This window comes from Rhyacophila brunnea, unplaced genomic scaffold (assembly GCF_057557595.1).
Source record: "Rhyacophila brunnea isolate RB1 unplaced genomic scaffold, BYU_Rbru_1.0 scaffold_10, whole genome shotgun sequence".
In the NCBI taxonomy this organism is placed as follows: domain Eukaryota; kingdom Metazoa; phylum Arthropoda; class Insecta; order Trichoptera; family Rhyacophilidae; genus Rhyacophila; species Rhyacophila brunnea.
This window is the reverse complement of record NW_028232752.1, coordinates 19550697-19571402: the sequence shown is the minus strand read 5'-3', so window position 1 is coordinate 19571402 and position 20706 is coordinate 19550697. Positions and strand designations below refer to the sequence as shown.

Sequence of the window (20706 nt, the reverse complement as noted above, 5' to 3'; positions counted from 1 at the left end):
GTCTTAGATTTAGTTATCGCACAGTCGTCACATTATATGGGAACACGTGTTTGAACACATTATTTAATTTAGTTTCGCGGGCACTTTGATATTCGTCGCAATCTTGGCTGATAATTAAACATAGATCTAGTAATTGGTTAGAAACGCGGTTGATTATGCGGTTCCCGCGGGTGACGCTACGCGCCGACGTAACACTCGTTCTGTGTTGTCACTTCATTGTAGGGTAAATCTCAACTGACTTTATTTTTTTAAAAGCATCTTTAATTTTCAGCGGGCCCATCCTACTCAGGAGAGGGGCAGAGGGGCGCGGGTTATTCGAGAAATGTTTGAGTCTGCCTCGGCGGTCAGTATTCAAGGTCGCCTGAAATTTCTTAGAAAAATGATCAGGTACTCGGCCCGCTTTCGCCTGTCGAAGTGCGTTGCGATGATATTTCGTAAATCAGGGGAGGCAAATCCTAATTCAAGGGCGTATGATTAGGTTGTGGATATGGGATTTGAAACTGCGGACCAGGGGTTTTTTCCCATCTGGTGACAGTATATACCTTTTGAACGGAAACGATGTCATTACGTGTAGCCAATATTCGTCCACCGTGATCATGTCATGAGTTTGATAGATAGCTTGTAGATGGTAATGGCAGTAATTTCAACAAAAAGATTCTAATTGACTTTCCCGCGCAAACAAATTTTTAGTTCCCGCGTAAACTTTTTTATTGCAAACCAATAAACAATATTTGAGTTACGCGTGTTTACTGATGGTCAAATAAATTGCATAGAGAAATACCGCTAACCCAGCGGATGCACTCGAGGTTCAGCATGCACACGTACATAACATTTATATATTGTTGACAGGTAGATGATAATATTATATAATACCATCATACAATACCATGCTGTGACCGCTTTCGCATCATCTTTTAAATTATATGGCATTATTTGCGGTTTCACTGCGGCAATTTTCCGCCATTTTCGTGCCAAATGCACAAAGAGAAACGAGATGGTACCGAAGATATATCTGCCATTATTTCAACACACTTCAATAAGAATAAATCAACGGAAAATATCTCTTTCATAGAAAATAAATTGCGTGTATGATGTCATTCTTCTTGTCGTAAATTGGTTTCTATCCAAATAAACACTAAATGTCTTATATATTGTAGATTTTTAGACATTCTAAGACACACTGATAATTTAAATTTAGGCAACATTGTTGTCTTATCTATTATGACGTATACTTAATCAATAAGACATTAGCACAGAGTGGAATGAAACATTCTAATTGTCCAAAATTTTGCGTAATGTCAACACTGGCAAAATATTTTTAAAACAGCGACACATTTAAAATTAAAAAAAGTAAATTTCTATTATCCTATTACTTTATTCTACAGCACGATTATTTATTATTTAATTATTATAAATTTATATAACAATATATGCATGTTCTAAGCATATCGGATATGTCCGAAGATAGTTCACAAGATTTGTGAATGTGACTATCTTTATAAACCATATTATGTAATTAAATTATTAGTAAGAAATTAGTGAGTCCGTTAAAACTACTATTTTAAGATCCTGACGTCGGCTAGTAATCAAGATAAATAAGTACCTATTATGGGTGCCTTGATTCAAACTCCAACAATCCTATTGCCGAAATAAACGCATATTGTGGAGCGCTTTAGATGTAGGTATGTCGTAATCAAATAGGATGTACGTAGCCTAATTTGTAAACCACATTGACGCGAATCCAATTGATGCAGATTCGAGTTCCATCCGGCGCCGTATTTTTTTCTACTAGATATAATAATATATTCCTGAGGAGTTTTCAAATTATATTAGGTATGTAGTTTATGCCTATTGTAGGTATTGCGTTGTTCAATCAACACTTGAGATTTCAATCGCTGAATATTGCACCTGTACACGTACATAGATTTACTGGCAACAATAACGTATAAATTAAACTATCGCGCTAATAACTACTGCTACTGTACGAAAACATTTTCTTGGCTACGTGTTAAAACTGTGAACTAACATGCTCCGCCCATTTTTAACCGCAATTCCATTATAAGCTCCACCCATTAAGTAAACAACAGCGCCTGGAAGCGTAGCCAAAAAGATGTTTTCGTATAGTACACGCAAAAGTGCTGAGTGTATTGCTAATCTCATTATTCAAGCGTAAGCGAGACGTGTAGTTAATGTATGGTGCTATTGAACTGGTTGTAAAAATTGGTAAACGTCAAAATGCCATTTTCCGGCAGGTTCGCCACCATTGCAGATTTCGCAGAATTTCAAACTATCCCGTGAAAATTCAGAAGCTGCTGAACTTTTTTGATCCATGCATGCAATCGCGCAACTATAATAGGATAATTTATTATGTGTTTACACATGCTTTTTCTTGTTATGACCGCGATAATACGTACCTACTATCAGCAGTAAATCTATGTACGTGTAAACGGGCTATAAGTTATAAATAAAATTTAAAACAATGATTAGAAACCCATAATATAGTTAGGTATATCATCGATGTGGATTTTCCTTTTCGCATTGCGTCAGTGTCGACTGAACATAGTATGATAGATTATAACGAATGTGACAATATGTTATTCAATTCTAGAGTTAATAAAAAAACAACATACATATCAGATAAACTAATATGAGTTAACAGTGGTGAAGGGTGGAGGTAGGCTGTTAAGAGCCGACATTAATAGTGCACACTAAACTTTATCAGTCAAACGGATTGGTTTTCATTGAACAAGACTAAAATGTGTACACAATATTTCGTTGTTGTAAAATTCAACTGAACCCTGCCTAATCCAAGAAATAGATAATAGTAAAAAATATTCGTTTATCTATACACTACAGTGGCGCACCCAGGATTTAATATTGGGGGGGGCCAAGGAGGAGAATGTTAATCAGTCCCATAGGCTCTTTTTCTTCTTCACAGCCTAATTTCTCGTTGTCTATTGCACTTGGTGTACCTACACCATGGTCTCCATATCCTAAAACGGGCCCTCAGGCTAGGATATTTGGCGGGCCCCCTACCTATCGCTAAGATTAAAGGCAGTGTGAAACACTACATTAACGTTTTTCAAATTGTGTTTTAGTTCAAATTAAGGGTACTTATACAGTGAATTACTGGCGATTTTCAATACATCCACTTTAATAATGGAGCTGTCGAGTATCGACACATAATAATCAAAAAATATATTGCATAATTATATAAGTAATTAAAAATGTTCATGGCCACGAAGTATAATAGCGCCGCAGGCGACTTTTTTTACTACTAAAGCTAATTTATGATGTGTGATTATCTCACTTATTTGGTCAACCCGACATGCCGGGCCCCCCACAGCCCGGCCCCCCAGGCTAGCGCCCTGTCAGCCCTCCCCAGCCATGACCTAGACCACTCCGGAATTCATGTGGACACCGAGAATTTTTTGACAGTTCCATTATGGATTGGGTTTCAAAAAACCCGACAATAGTGTTTCGAAATTTTTGTATTAGAAATTAAAATCTAAGAAATTTTTCTAGAGGGTGCTGGAGAATTTCAAATCATTTTTTTGCCGTGTTTTTATTTGTCTAATCTATTGGCTTTCAATTTCAATGTTTTTGGGTGTGCCACTGATACACTACATACCTAAAATTATATTAAACTATATATACTTTTTATGATTATGATTTAGTTTAGGCAAGGGTTAATAAATTAAAAAAAAAACTAACAATCACCATCTGTAATAATAGCATGTATTCTTAATTCAACGGAAACCAATAAATATGTCTTAAAAAGTGTGCACTATTTTTGTCGGATCGCCCATAGCACACCAAAATATTATGGTTTGGTTAGGGTTTAATTGAAGTTTATAAACTAACCAGCACCATCCGCAAATTGTATTCTTACTTCAATGAAAACAAATAAGTATGACTGACAAAGTTTAGTGTGCACTATATATGTCTAATCTTAACAGCCTACCTCCACCCCTCGCCACTGTCAGTTAATGTATGTATCTACAAAAGTAAAAGTGCCTATTATTTAGTAGGTCATACTAGAAATGTATAATAAACTGTGTTATTTATTATGTATAGGAAATGCAATAAATTTAATATTGTTTAAATTGGTATTCAACATTTTTTTTTCTACGAAAGATATTTCCCTGTTTACAATAAATACCTACTTCTTAGTTGAGGAGATTTGCACTGCTGGGCAACCGGGTAATGAACCATACGTTTTGTATTGTTTGTTGCCTGTAATAAAATACATAATAATGGGTATTATATTTTTTATATAAAATTTATGCCGGTTTACGGTTGTTTGGTTATAAATAATAGTGAATGAAACACATTCCTGATTGCAATAAAAATGCAATTTTGAGATATTAAATTCAGAGAAATTTAGTGCTCGTATTTTGGGTGGCTAGCCAGTTTTAGCACCGATCATAGTACAGATTATTAATAGTCCAGGTTCTGACCGATGTCTCGTATACATAATAATATGCGGAACGCATTCTGACAATTAATTTATATTATAGGTTCTAGGGGTCACAAAGATATATAATGTCGATGTTGCCAGGCGATCGATATTAGTGGTAATTTTTTTATTGATTACTTATCCATTTTATTTGAGATAAGTAATTATTTTTATTATTAAATTCTATTTTATTGTTTAATTTGTTTTTTTTTCTCTACCTTGTTTTTTTCTCTAGTTGATTTACTTGTATTTTTTTTCTAAATATCATGTTGTAAACATCTTGAATTAATAATTTGTTTTGTGCTCAACGTGTCTTTTTTAAATAAATAAATAAATTTTATATTAATAATTTCATTAAGTATTATTCATTTATAATAAGTCAGTTTATTTATATGATGCAAATATGTGGATTTGTGGACTTTCATAAAAATAAGTGAAATACTTTTTAAAATGTTTATCAAAGTAACTACAGACAAAAATTTTAGAATTACACTTTTATGAAACTATGCAATAATAAACTATAAAATAATGCATTTTGGTTGGAAAATATCTAACAATTTTATTTAATATCAAAAAAATGAGACATTAATCGGTTTCACGTAACATACGCAATAAGTTGGTGTCAGTATGTACCTACCTCTATGAATTCAAATTTCGAACACGTTGATTAGTTTTTAGCAAAGGTGGTACAAATAATATAACGTGAAATTCATACTCAAACCTTTTCACCTCAAATGTATAATATCACGCAATGGCAAACAATAATTGGCCATTACTCACCGGGGATTACCATTTGAATGGATTCTCTATAACTCGCGAGTCAAGAGGCTTTTTTGTATTGTCTAATAAGGCTGAATAAGCACCACAAACGCGAGCCTTCAGCTAATATTGACCTGTGAGGTGAATTGGTTAAAAATAGACGGCAATATTTACCTTTTGTTCTAGGAAATATTGTTAATATTAACTTGGATAAGCGATCTATGTGTATTTTCTTACAAAATCTTAAGTGGGTAGGTACGCTTTCGTTATAACCTTTTTCTTTCACTAGGGGAGGATTAGCGGCCGGATTGAAAAAAAATACTTAATTAGGTTACTTATATTATGTTTATAGGTGGAAAGCCCATTATATGGTGTACGAAAAAACTATTGAAATTCTTGTCTTTATGCAGACTTCGACAATAATTTAGGAACATACTACTCATGTAAAATAACAGGGACACATTATAAAGTCCCCCTATAAAGTTAATAGGTCCTAATGTCGTCATCATTTTTACCACTGCCAAAGAAAATAATTTGCGTGGTACTGTTCGGTTATCAGGAATACAGCGGAAAACACATTTTGAAAATACCCGATATACTGGATTATCTGTTAGTTTGGGTTAGTTTAGGTTAGGTTAGGTTGGGTTAGGTTAGGTTAGGTTTGGTTAGGTTAACCTAACAAATAATCCAGTTTATCGGCTATTTTCAAAATGTGTTTTCCGCTGTATTCCTGATAACCGAACAGTACCCCGCTATATTATTTATAATAATAATTATTCACGTATAATTTAATCAATAACTATCTTTCAGTGCGTAATGCGAATGACAGCAACGCTGTTTTCATTTGTGTTGTTCATCTATTATCGACTTCAAAATAATGTTTTTTTTTTTGTTGTAAGACCTGTTGGCATTTCAGGCATTTTCTTTTTTTGGAAAATGTAAAATTATGTATGAATAAGATAATATATATATCATCATAAGTCGGGGTTGATCAGCTGCTATAAGAAGCCTCACATAACTCTATTCACTATTCTCGGTCCCTAGTTGTTCCCAGCCTACATTGTACATTCCCCGAACTTGTTGAGTTCGTCGATCCAGTGGGTTTTAGGGTATTCCTGTGGTCGTTTTATGCCTCTTGGATACCATTGTATGTCTGCGTTTGTCTATTGTTGTTGTATTACAAAAATGTTTATAAAAAAAAAACAATTTGGAACTCGTAGGTAGGGATTTCGCCGGATGTCCCTTTTAAAATAATTACATATATATTGTGAAAAACCTTATTAGTCTACCTAAGTATAGTTTTCAGAATAGCAGAAGCGGAAGGTATATTGGCATGGCAAATTTCAACTAATTTAATGTTGGGATACGACATACCCACTTATTCTAGAAACCTCTTTGTATAAGAATTAATTTTAGTATAGGTAGTTACATACCTGCCTAGGTTATAACCTCTTATTAAAATTATTATAAATGTATTCCTAATTACTTTTTATTAATTTACAATTTCTCCGTTGTTCCAGGGCCAATCAGACTCGAAGGGGGCGCGTAAGAAATCTGGAAGCGGGGGCGGTGGAGGCCGCGGGGGACGGGGGGCCGCCATGTCTTTCGGTTTCGGCAAAAAGAAGGGCGGCAAGAATCGAACGCCTGACCCCCCTGACGCCACCGACACCAGAGATAAGCTCGACAAGAACGGTAATGGAGGTAGAGTATCTTACTTGCATGATAGCAGTACCCATTTTATATTACATTTTACTACATTTTATAGTCAAACAGCCTTGAAATCACCCCCACTGCCTCTTTCGCCCCGTTTCCAATACTACCTTAATTGAACAGTCATTAAACATTTGTAAATACCAAAACAAATTACGGACCGAGGCTTGACCCTTGAGGAACACCCAAAATCATTAAAAAGAAATTGAACCATCTGCATGAAATTTGTAACTGTAAATAGTGTTATTTGTAAATTTTCCATCATTTAAAAATATATATATGAATACTCCCTCTACTTCATTTTCTGTCATATCTGCATTCTAACAACTACACAACATCTCCAATAACTCCTGTCATTATGCAGTCATCATTATACCAACTAGCTAGAAAGTTCCAGCACTAAACTTAGTAACTTCATCAAATGGATTCCTGTATATCAGTGGTGTAGGCTCCATACGAGGCGATTATTTAAAGCATACCTTCTAAGAAAAATAGACTAAAGACATAATAAATTTAAAAAATAAACAGACCCATCTAATGTCAGAATCATCAAGTATTGAATTTAGGATCTGTATCAAACGTTAAAAATACGCGCGGTCACATGATTTCAGCCCCGTCTACTAAAATGCCTGCAATACGGTAGGCTCGAAAGGCGAAGCCAAACTTTGCAACTCTGTCCAAAATAATTAATAATAAGATAATTAAGAAAAAAATCAATGGCATTCAATCACATGTTGGTAAATACAGATTGTTTTTAAAAAAAAAATATAATTTATCTAATATTTTTTGATGTGTATAAATGTTTAACAATTTTAAATTCATCACTCAATTTTATACCGACAGTGAGCTAGGTATTAAAATTTCATTGATTTAGTGTGTCTTTATCATTTGTGTTCATCAGTAGTAACACGGTATTATCTTTTTATTTCCCATATCTGACAAGTATGCTTGTTTTCTCTGATCTCCATAGCCTACCTCTTTCCAAAAGTCACCCTTCGTCACTGCTGTATATGGTATTTACCAGTCTTATCTGACGCCAGAAACCTGCTGGTTTGAATAATATGTAAATAAATATTTGACTTTCTTGAGGCACCCATAAAATGTCATCTAGTCTAAAATGTTGTATCATCACTCATCACTCTTGATATTATAAAACTCTTTGCTTCTCTCACCTTCTCATTGATGGCAGTCACACCTTTAAACCCCCCAAAATTTTAATTGATTATAAAAATATACAATACTTACAATGTTTTTTTCAGGCTCCACAGAGGAATTATACACGGGGAGTCCCGTAATGTCCGGTCGATCAACGCCATTGGCACGGCCTCGCAAAGAAACTGCCGGGCTTCCATTGCGAACTAACAGGTAAATATATCGAATATATATTCCTTGTATTCCTTGGAATCATTTTAGGTTTTTTTCTTCTTACCACATGGCACTTCAAAGAATCCCTGTCACTCGTAAGTCTTTTTGCACCATTCCAGATCATGCCAGCATCCCAAAGCTCTACCGTATACACTATATAGATAATATTTAACAGCCAAAGTACAAGCAAGCCGAAGCTCTTTTCAGGCGTCCGCAGGACGTGGCCGCTACACTCTCAGCGTGATGAGAGGCTGCTTGGTTTACTCTCTTATCTCCTCGTTAGCTAATAATATGATAGACAAAAATATATGAAGAAAGCTAATATGATTATAATCTACTCTACAATTTAAAATTGTCAACAATAATTTCTTTTGTCCCAAACCAATGCTCTTTACTAAGTGAATGACAACTCTAGTAAATGTTTAGTGTTTTCTTGTAAATAATGTGACCTCATTCTGGTATTATATTTTAATTTTCAGATTCGGTTTCCGCCAAACAGCAATTCCAAAGACAGCTAAAGTTGCTGATATAAACATGTCTGCTGAACAAGCCTTGTCACAGAACTTCAGAGATCAGGACCCCAAGAATAATAATTATTCAAGTGGTGAGCTTCAATGTCTATCTTACATAATATGCTCGTATAATAATCACATCACATAATTTGTGGTTCAACAGCTTGGAGTAGACCCTCTGCTCTTCAAGTTATTGTCTCCAGTCCGGTCTATTCTCTGCAATCCTCTTCCAATCCTCAATACATATATAATAAGTACTTGAATCACAAGTCATAGCATAATTAATACACAAATTTATCAAAAGTACAATCCCTAGTTGGTTTAATTTCTAATAGATTAGTTTCAATAATACAGTACCCACTGTTCATGTGACGGCAACACTTCACAAACAGTGTGATATCTCTAAAACGACTGCCCAATACTGGAAAAGAAATGTGAACTCGCAGAGCTCTGTGCGGATAACACAACTAAGAAATAGTGTTATCTAAAAAAACTCATGAAATACTTAATCACAAGATAATACAGAAACAAGACACAAAACATTTAATAACGGCCGTATAAAAACATTAAATTGAGTGATGAATTTATTGTGTCTATAATATAAATTGAACAGAATACATTTTTGTTTGACAAGTAATTAATAGATGGTGCTGTCAAATTTCTTTTGAATTCCTAATTATTATTGAATTTCTTCTTATGAGTTGTGAAATGATTGTGTATAAATGAGTATCGTATACCATGTGTCGTGATGTATATTCATTAACCCCGGGTACATCCATCCTAACACAATGTTATTAGTCGAAGGACGTGCAGTTGTTTGGAGTTATAGCGCTGAAGGCAATACCACGTTTATGATTTTATTTTTTGTTTCACAAATGAAAACTGGAAGATACTGGAAGGCGAACAGGGACCGGGTACTTTGTTTTGGACATTGGACACTTTGTTAATGTGAAAGCTAAAAATTGTACCACAGATAATTTCATATATTATGTACATGTTGCAGCTTTGTCCTTACTCATTATTGTACCTACAGGTGTCGCTGTAATCGTTTATCATTTCTTAGGAAACAGTCACCTTTGACAAGGTTTTTCTCAGTCCATCTGGGTATTAAGAATAATATTGCTAACATAATTAATTCTTTAAATTTTCAGATAAACACAGCACAAAACCTTCCAACGGGGCACCGATAGGTCTAATACCAATGCAAGTGGGAGGAACAGGCTTGACAAACATCAGTACAGTGCCTCGTCAGACAAAACAAACTGTAATCCTAACATACTCAGCCAAGCAGTACCCGGTGGTGTGCAACAACGGAGGCCTGAGAAGCAAGAGTCCAGCCATTCCCAACAGGGTGACAAGCCATGCTAATGCTGCTTACCCCAGGAGTGTTTCAGCGAGCAGGGCATATTCTACCGGTGCTGGAGAGTACAACGCATCCGGGTACAGAACAGCTGGTCTTGGAGCCAAGTACGCTATGCAGACTTACCAATTACCCAAGCCGCAATATCCAGCTGTTAAACTATTCGATAGCAAATCGGCAAAGCAGGTGGGAAATGTTTTTTTTTTAAACCCGCACTATTATAATTTGAGTTGACAGCCTGATGCATAGAATATTGACATTGTGTAAAACTAACTAGTTAAGAACGCAATGCATATATTAAATTGGATAGTCCAATGTGTTAGGCACTGGCTTTGCAAACCAGGTTTTCTGGGTTTGATTACCAGTGAAATCTTTGTGTTTCTGTGATAGTTTTACTACTGTAATTGATACCCTTTTGATTAGAGTATCTAGTGTTAATTAAAAAAAAAACCAATTTGTACCTAGTGAATAATATGATAATGTCGCTTCTCATAATTAGAAGTGATGTCATTTAAAAAAATACTTGTTTTCATTTAATTAAGAATACATAATATAGAAGGTGTTGATTAGTTTTAAAATTAATTAAGCCCTGCCTATACGAAACCGTAATCGATAAAAAAATATTTTTCTATCTATAGAAGTACCTAATATCTAAAATGATGTATGGTTTAATGGCATAATTTTAGATATTTTATAAATAAATTAATATTTTATGACTATTATCTACTATGATTTGGATTAGCCAGGGTTTAATTGAGTTTTAAAAACTAACAAACATTATCTACACACTTTAGACTTAGCCTCCGCACACATGGTCACCGAATGCGGCCACAGCTCGGCCTCTAGTGGACGCATTCAGCTGCGGTCTAATTTTCTATAGGTTTCAATGAACGGTCCGCACATTAGGCACTTGAGTCGACGCGTTCGGACCCATAGAAAAATTAAACACATCCACTAGTGGCCGAGCTGTGGCCGCGTTCGGTGGCTGTGTGTGTGGAGGGTCTTAGTTCATTGAAATCAAATACGTTTAACTGGCAAAGTTTAATGTGCATTATTTATGTCCGATCATAACAGACTACCTCCACCCTTTGCCACTGCTTAATAATCCAAATTATGCATATATTAATCCAATGTAGGTAGTAATAGTCCAAGCTGAATTAATAAGATTTCTTTTGTTCCATAGTTACTCTCATAATATGATAATATGTAGTTGTTAGCTATCTCTTAGACATACATAATAATATTACAACTGAACTTTTAAGAAACTACTTAATTGTAAAAGGTTTGTTAATTTCTGTACCTATGTATATATTTAGAATATTCTTTTCTTGCATCAGCCAATTGCAACATAATGGTTCTTTTATCTCTCTCATTTCCCATCTTTCTCTCTCCAGCTGTTAATTATACTGGCTTTAAATTGTGCAGTATAATAATAGTGGTGTATTTTCTGTAGGGCAAACTATTTTTAGCTTATTCCAACTTAATACAAGGTGTAGTTTTTGTACATCTTTTTTCAACATTATCATTAAAATTTAATTACACTTGTGGCATTTTACTAACTAATTACCAGGTCACATGGAGTTTTTATTCTGTTTAATATTACATGCCATAGGTTTTCAAAGCGTGCATCTTGGTGCTCTCGGATGATGTAATAAATTCTCAGGCCCGTAGGATTTTAATTATTCATGATGCACAGTTACAATATGGGTTCTTATACTTTATTAGTGATAATAACAATAATTGTCTATTCACTATTGGGACCAGAGCACTCCGGGTCGGCACCCCGACAGTTTTTTACCAGGGCTGAAGCATGCTCAAGCACATCTTCAAAGGGTTCTCAACAATAATATTATGTTACACATAATAATTATTTTACATGAATACCTACAAGAATTACGTGGTTATTTTTAGCTTGTGAAAATTCGAGAATTTTGACTAAATAGGTAGTTAGATATATTCATACCCAGTAAACTGAATGTAAAAATGCGAGAGAAAAGATTAGTCAGTCCAATCCCGAAGTGATTATTATAAAATGTGTTGTCTTTTTTAGTAAGATATTAAAATCGGTATTTTATTTAGCACTACACCACTGGATTATAAGATTTCAACTCAGCATTCTGCTCTCCCCTTATCATTATATACGGAGTCGAAATCGAATAATATGATTTCACTTCTATCTCTCTATCTGATGAATAGCCAATCAGTGATCGACACCAGCTATCACCACAACAACTCAGGGTTAAAAATATTAAAATATAATTAATTTTTTTTGTAAATGACGTGTATGACTACTATAGAGCTTCTGTCGCATCTTCAATATTAATTACTTTTCTTCTTCAAAGTAATTGTTTAAAAATGCATTGACATAATACAGATACATATTCGCGGATAATAATAAAATTATTTATTTGCTCTGTACATTTTGAACTACACAGACATTACTCAATAGACTGGAAGTGTATCTATTTTTGTTGGGTCAACTTTACTTACAAACAGCTGCTGTCTTGTTTTGAATGCATACTAACGCATCTTCACGCATACTACCCTATAACAAGTCAGTATTAGACTGAGAAATAAAAAGCACCAAAACTAGGCCAAAATGTAATCAATTTATACATATTTTATAACAATTTTTTTTACTATCAAAGATGTAGAAGAAATCTTCTTCAATAGAAATGAAATCTAAACACACAAAAATGAGGCAAGAAAATGACATCTGGCACCTCTAATTTTTATATAACATTTAACCCAGTGTTTCCCAACGCCCGACCGGGGGGCAATTTGAATGTTTTGTGGGGCAATGTACAAATCATTAATATTTGGTACATTTTTTTTTGTTAAAAAACGCATTTTCGAAAATATTTTCTTGATTGCAACCATGGCTTTCCGAGAAAATTACTGTTGCCATTCCCATCATAATATTTAGTTGAATGCGGCGCTTTAGCGCTGTAAATGATTTGTTACTGAAAAAAAGAAATCGTTTTGATATCACAAACTATGGAGATTTAAGATTAAAATTGACCAAATCAGTACCTCACATAAAAACTCTTTGCAGCTCACATCAAACAAATCACAAGGATCGCACTAATTTTCTTCCGAGTTGTATATCTAATATAATATACACACTTAGGTACTTACTTACGAAAGTATTTGTATTGTATAGTATTGCCTATGTGCATTTTTTATTTGAAGCAATTCATTTTTTTCAGAATTTGTTAGTGGGGGCTATAGGGGGTTAGGTAGTTAATGGGGGTTATAGGGGGGGCATGGAGATTTTTGAAGCGTTGAAGTGGGGCATGCCACAAATAAGGTTGGGAAACACTGTTAGACACTAATTAAATTAATTAGAGACAGTGCTCAATAATATACTATTTTTTTCATACAAATATGGTACCTACATCAAACTGGAACATGCTTACTTAGTGTAATTTTAATAGGAAAACTACAGAACGCTGGAAGAAAATTGATCATCTTTGGTTATTCTTCATTATTACTACTACTACTACATCACCATCTCCTTAGAGGATCATATGGGCCTCCACAGAGTGGAGGTTGTATTAACAGATTTGTTTTTATGAGAAACCGATGGTAGCCACTTGCCCAACACATTAGGTCCATACTCTAACTCCAAACAAATTGAAAAACAATGTTTGCATTTGCTAGACCCAGGATTCGAACCTGGAACCCACGACATTATAAGCCGATGCTTAAGCCGCTCGGCCACCGTTCTTCATTATTACTAAACCAAAAGTTGTGTCTTTGATTGACGGAATAAAATCACGATGTTATTTTTTCAATCGCTATAAATAAATAATTGTGTATTCTGTTGATCCATGGCTGAGTGTTCGTAATGCTCGTCTATTTATACTACTCTATTAGAGTTGTTTCAAATTCCACAAGGAAAGGAAATTACTTTTGTAATTAAATCAAGGAACCTATTGCCAGACTTCGACTTCTATATCGAGACGTACACGTCACCTCGACCGTTTCTGGAACTAAAACCGTTGCAATCAATTTGATATAAATAAAAAGGTACACACATTATAAGTTATACACATTTCTATTTTTATAAAAATTTATGTTTTTCAAAATAAATATTAAAACTTTGAATTAGTCAAAAATCTGTATGAGAAAAAATAGAAAACTTAATAAACTCAATTTTAATTATAAATATGACCATAAAATATAATGTAATAATAAGATGTGGTCCTGTGACAGATTCACATTTTATAACATTTTTTACAATAATTGTAAGCTGTTTATCTTTGACTTAAAAGAAAAAAAAATACTTTTTAATGTTTTCAGATACATATTATATTATACTGTATTAATATTAATTAATACAGTTGAAATTGTAAATTATCAAAAAAATGTCGCAAATTGCAAGATTCGTATTTTTCCGCTAGGTACCTCTGTAGGTACAACCCTCCGCCTTAAGTATTTGGAGTTTTCAAACAATGCTAATGACTCTTGTGTGGTAATACTCTGCCATTCAAGTATACAGTTCCATTAATACAATTGACAGGAAAAAAATCTGTACATATAACAATACCTACACATTTAAAATACATCATCCATAACAATCCATACATGAGACTGAATGAAGCATGCCCCTTTGTAATACAGACCTTTGTGTTATTTTGGTGACATGCATATTAGTTAATAGTAGTCAGTAGTAGTCTATTAAACCAGGATACAACACCAGCTGCATTAACACTTTGGTGTGATATTGCAGACTGACGCATTTGTTTCTATTCCTGAGAGTTGTAAACAGTTTTGAAACACCTGTAACTTATCAAATTAAATATATCCATAATGTCCATAGATACATAACTCCACGTGTGTTTGTCGTTAAGTATACTGTTTTGATGCCAATCCAAATGTCATGGTAAAGTAAAGAATTTTCTGTTAATAATTTTTTTACAACTTAGCCAACATAATATTATTATTATATTATTTATGTTTAACTAGGTGGAAAGCTCATCCAAGGATTTACAAAATATCATCTAAATTCTTGTTAATTATAAGGAATATTATGCTGGCATCCATAAAAAATTTAAGAATGTACGTGATGCTCACTGCCAAGAAAAATGTCTTGCGTACCTACCAATATTAAAGTATTATTCCACAATAACTAACAATTGGTGAAGTCATCGAAGTGGCCAGAATGTCTTCTAAAACCTTTGAATAAATCTTTTTCATGCTTTGCAAAATGTTCCCCATTATATTTAACTTGTTGACTGCGGATCATTTAATTACTATTTAATTACCGCATTTAAATAACATGTTAATTATATCGAATGGCCAATTAATTAGTGTACAACAGGTGTACCGTCCGCGTGGAAAGGATTAAAGGAACCACCACAAAATATTAGTCTTAGTATTTAATCAATAACCATTCTATCATTGTGTCATGTTATTATAATATAACAATTTTATTTTCATTTGATTTGTTCAGCTGTTATCAAATTTAAAATAATCTTTTTTTAAATTGGAAATGCGCAAAAGACCCGTACGCAATTCAGGGTTTAAAATTTGGTAAATGTAAAATTATATAGGTATAAAACAATAATACATGGAACAGTATTTTTAATCTAATATCAATATATGAATTATATTGTTAGTATTTTAACTGGTAAGTAAATAAGTACTTATCTACCATCTGATGGAAATTGTATATAAAAAATAATATTAATATTAGCTTGCTATCATCATCTTAGTTGGGGTTGATTCTCTGCAGGATTCGTATCAATCCCTAGAACTGCTGCGTACTTTCGTCAAATATGATGTGTTTATCGATCCATTGGGCTTTATTGTGACACTTTATAACTGTCATTTTCACTGTCAACACAACTATTTATTTTAATATTATATACATTTTTCCTATTTTCAGGTGGCAAACAATAGCAGAAAAATCTACGGCTCATCGGATGGTTCGTCCAAAGAAGGATCTGTCACCGAAGACTCGGGAGTGTCAGGAGTGGAGGTGGACGGGAGCGTAGCTGGAGGAATGGGAGATGAGAGAGGAGATGGAGGGGACTGGTCGCCGAGGGCGTCTCGCCGGATGCACCGGAGGCCCAGGACCCTTCAGATGGTGATGAGAGGAGAACACAATTTCCATCTCAGGGAGCTGCAAGTCAATGATCTGGATATTATGGGTAAAAGATTTTATATTTACAATATAATGCGCTTTCGCTATTAGTTGAGCAAATATTGCACTCGACCATTTTATTACGGCACTAAGTTTTGCACATTCTTCGTAGACTTATTTTCCACAGGATGAATGTCGTTACATTAATTAATTTCAGTCTTCGCATTTTTTCACAGTATAATAATTTGACAATTTCATTTATCTATGTAAAAAAAATTGTACTGCTCAGATGAGTCTGGTGAACACATACAATTGAAAAATTAGAGGGAACATTGGCTTTAACTATATTAAGGAATCAAGAACTCCAAGTTTTACATATAATATTATATTCATCATGTTGACATACAAAAAGAAAATATTGTTAATTGTATCAAAACATATCAATTCAAACAATTATTAATGTCATAATGATATTTGAACCACTAAGTGAATTGATGTAGTTGAATTCTTGATTCAATTAGGATGAATTAATGTATTCGAGATTCAATAATAGATATTGGATGTAGAGTCCATCCAAGGATGTACAAAATAATATCTAACTTGTTAATTATTTGAAACTTTATGCTGGCATCGATAATGTAGGAATGTACCTCATGGAAAATAACAGAAAAAGATTGCCCAAGGTTCCTGGAAAGGCATTTTATAAACGTATACTATAAAATATAAATATATAAAGTTCAGAAGCTTCTGAATTTTTATGCAATAATTGGTAATTGCATGGCGGATGCACATAATGCAGTAGGACGATGGTGGCAAACCTGTCGGAAGAAATAAGAAGTAAACCACACAGAACATTTTGACGTTTACCGATTATCTACAAACCTCTGAACCTGTCAAATAGCACTGTACAATGACAACATCTTGTCTTGCTTACGCTTGAAGAACGATATTGGAGAGACAGTCAGCACTTTTACGTGTAAACAGTTATTATCGCGATAGTTTAAAATACACACTATTGGTGCAAGTAAATCCATGCACGTATACAGGCGCTGTAAGATTATAAATGCCGTATATCATAATCAATAGGAACATAAAGTATAAAAAATAGATATCCTAACAGCTTTCATTTACATGAACGTAATATTATTGATTTATAGTGGCATAAATTGTATCATGTAGAATTGCTTGCTTCACGTTACGTTTTGCATTCACAAAAAGTGGATGATCTTCTAGATGAGGCGCTGGTAACGGACGTGGATGTCATCCCGCTCCCTAAGCTGCCCAGCACCTTTGACAGAGACAAGAAAGCGGAGATGGCGTATGACAACTACCAGTCGAGCCTCAGCCGCTTTGCCATGCCGCCCACCCTCATGAACACATCCACAAACAGCACTAGTGAAAGGTTTACCACGAGATTTGGGAACAACCAGCAGAGAGATAGATCGAGGTTCTTCGATCCGCCTGACAATGGCGGTGAGGAGAAGGTATCCAGGGATAGAATTCAACGAGAAAACATGGAGAAACAGGTCAGTAAACACTAACTTATGCATTTACAGAAAGCGACATATCCATAAACATAGTTACCAGTATAAGTCATTGCAAAGGGTGCCTGTTGAAGGAAGGTAGGCTGTGGTAGGTAACTGAAAAAAACTCCTAGGACAGCCGTATTTACGGGACTTGAATTTGAATTTTGTTTTATCTTCAGTATTTTATTGAACATAAAATATTATATTTTACTTTTTTACGATAGATATTTCACTAAACATGACAAGATGCACTAAAATAGATATTTTACTAAAAAAAAAGTGACACCTAATTTGGGAGTTGAATTTGTGCAAAAAATTCTACGGCTTCATTAGTTGACCGTCTTATCCATAGACCGTTGGAATAGAGTCCACCTCATGTAAAATAACACAGTCATATAAATTATAGGTACCTACATAAAGGTGTAGTCGTTAAAAGCATAACTTGTTTCATATAGTGAATAAGACAAAACAAAAACGACAATAACGAATTGCATCAAACTACATAGGTACTTGGATTATCCCGTGCTTTTGTATGCAGTAGAAGATTCGATAGACTCGGATACAGAATATCTATGTGTATGTGAATCCTAAATTCAATACTTTGAGACTATTGGTATTGTTTTTAATTTTCAAATGTCTTCAAGTTATTAAAATAATTTTTTTTTATGAAGGAAAGCTTTAAATGATCGCCTAGTATGAAGTCTTCGTCACTGGTATAATTATGTTGTCCACTGAGAGAGGGCGTTACATATTAACATTTGGTATATCATTCGGTAATTTTTATACTGTGATAAGCTTAGTTCCAAATCAAATCACTATAATATATTATGCCATTTTTTTTTTCACTCGACCATGTCCGATCCTAATAGGATCATATGGGTCTCCACAGACTAGAAGTTTGTATTAACAGATTTTGTTTTTTACGAGAAATGGATGTCAGCCACTTGCTCAACCTATTAGGTCCGTACCCTGACAGACACAAATTGAAAAACGATATGTGTACTTGCCAGACCCAGGATTCGAACCTGGGTGTGCATATTATGCCATTACTAGTTTGTAAATACTTCAATTTAAATATGAAAGATATTAATTCATGATATCTCAAATGAAATTGGTATCATTTATCTGTTTGCAGGATTTCATGAAGCTGTCTTCCAATAGCACCAACCAATCGTCATCTCTGACGAGAAATTCCAGCAAGGAGTCCACTCCATCCACCAAAAGTGACGAGAGTCATCAGAGCACCGTCAGCTCCCGGAGTGATCCCCTTGAGGCGTGGGTCAACCAAACGGCCGGGGAATCGATGGCCCTCAGGTAAACAATACGTCTATCAAACATAACATAAAAACTATCACAAATATCATAAATAACTTGCGTTCAACTTATTATTCTATAAAATTCTTTTGTTCAGCTTCATTTTCACATATTATTCAGGCTCTGGTATAGAACATTTTCTTCAATATGTTGAAAAACAGATTTATTCACCCTATTCCTTCGACATGTGAAATAAAAATCATCAATAATTATCTTCTTCTCAGATCCAATGATGACATCTCAGTTGCGCTAAGTCTGTCGTCGAGCTGTGACGAAGAGAAAAGAGTGAACAACAAGTCTTCCAATATATCATCGTTCACTCCGACCACAGTAGACGTCGTGAACAACGACGAACTGAGAGACTATGCCAAGCTCACCTCACACCCTATGATGATGAAGTCACTCACCTTGAGCCAGCATTCAGCCATTCAAAGCATATTGATGTCCAGTGAGTACCTATTCTTTTTTTTTGTTTTATCTTCTTCTTTTTGTACTATATCTGTTATTGGACGTTGATGATGAGTTTGGCCATTTTCTTCCTGTCCTATGCTACTCTAAATAGGGATGGAGTGCTGAGCTCAAACCAGTCTCCTGAACCAGAACAATCTTCTTCTACCAGAGCTTCGCCTATGTATTTCGCCAGATTGGAACATACTCCCGACGATCCTAGCTCAAATTTTAATAGAATATTTCCGTCCGAGTTTGAGTCTAGATCTACACTGGGAAATTCTTCGCACCGCTGTCCCATTTAAGAAGTGCCCATACTTGGGGCCATTGTATTTATCACTCATATTTACTAGCTGAATTGACATAAAAGACAAAGTAGCCATAATAGATAATAATATGTATTATGGCTTGTCTTTGATGCTTTGAATACGTCATAATATACTAAATTTAAGTGATTTCCGCTTTGTTATTGTTGAAACCAATGGGGTTTGATTTTCTTTTCAATTTTCGAATCAACTTTGACGGTTTTTTGTTATACATACATCCGCTACATTTATTCTACCAGCAAAATTGTTATACCGCATGTGTAAAAAAGTTTCCACTTCAAAAATGTTAGCAACATAAATTTATTACTGTGATTGACTAATATTTTTATATTTTCTATTCCAGCTTCTATGTCATCGTCTGCGTATAGCGATTCTCATAACAGTACCCTGATGGACGACCCGAACCTAGCTCTAGCCGCCCTCGCCTCTTCCAACCAAAGCCTCATCGATGATGAGACGTCTCCTGCAGACAGCCTCATATCTTCCAGCACAGACTCCAACAACGACATGCCCGTCGTAGAGAAGGATCCAACAATGTCATCGTCCGCTTACCACACTGCCGATAACGATAAGGATATCGCTGAAGAGGATATCTGCATTGCCAACGGCTCCGTTAAGGATCACTCCAGTGAAAAGTAAGTTGAATCATGGTGGACATGATAAAAATAATGTTTGATAGTAAGTAAACAGAGGCTTTTTTTCATAAGTCAAAGTATCAAACTTTATCGTCAAAATATCAGAAACAAACGCAAACATTTTTTCATCTGTTTGATCGGTTAGATTACAAAATTACAAGATTACAAAATCACTTTCACCATTTCATTACGCGACTAATGT

General features: G+C 34.5%; 1 protein-coding gene across 8 annotated transcripts in view; it reads left to right on the top strand.

The window, feature by feature from the left end:
* The window catches only part of LOC147078982 (uncharacterized), a 274685-nt gene that overhangs the window by 144178 nt on the left and 109801 nt on the right, over positions 1–20706 (top strand). For 6 of the 8 annotated variants that reach the window (XM_085951928.1, XM_085951913.1, XM_085951884.1 and 3 more), the window contains 9 exons: positions 6739–6919; positions 8188–8293; positions 8773–8897; positions 9957–10351; positions 16059–16323; positions 17475–17782; positions 18918–19096; positions 19321–19544; positions 20213–20504. In XM_085951928.1, the coding sequence (XP_085808054.1) occupies positions 6739–6919; positions 8188–8293; positions 8773–8897; positions 9957–10351; positions 16059–16323; positions 17475–17782; positions 18918–19096; positions 19321–19544; positions 20213–20504 (2075 nt within the window). The remainder of the gene's footprint in view (positions 1–6738; positions 6920–8187; positions 8294–8772; positions 8898–9956; positions 10352–16058; positions 16324–17474; positions 17783–18917; positions 19097–19320; positions 19545–20212; positions 20505–20706) is intronic. The other 2 variants (XM_085951899.1, XM_085951906.1) reach the window with 2 other exon arrangements.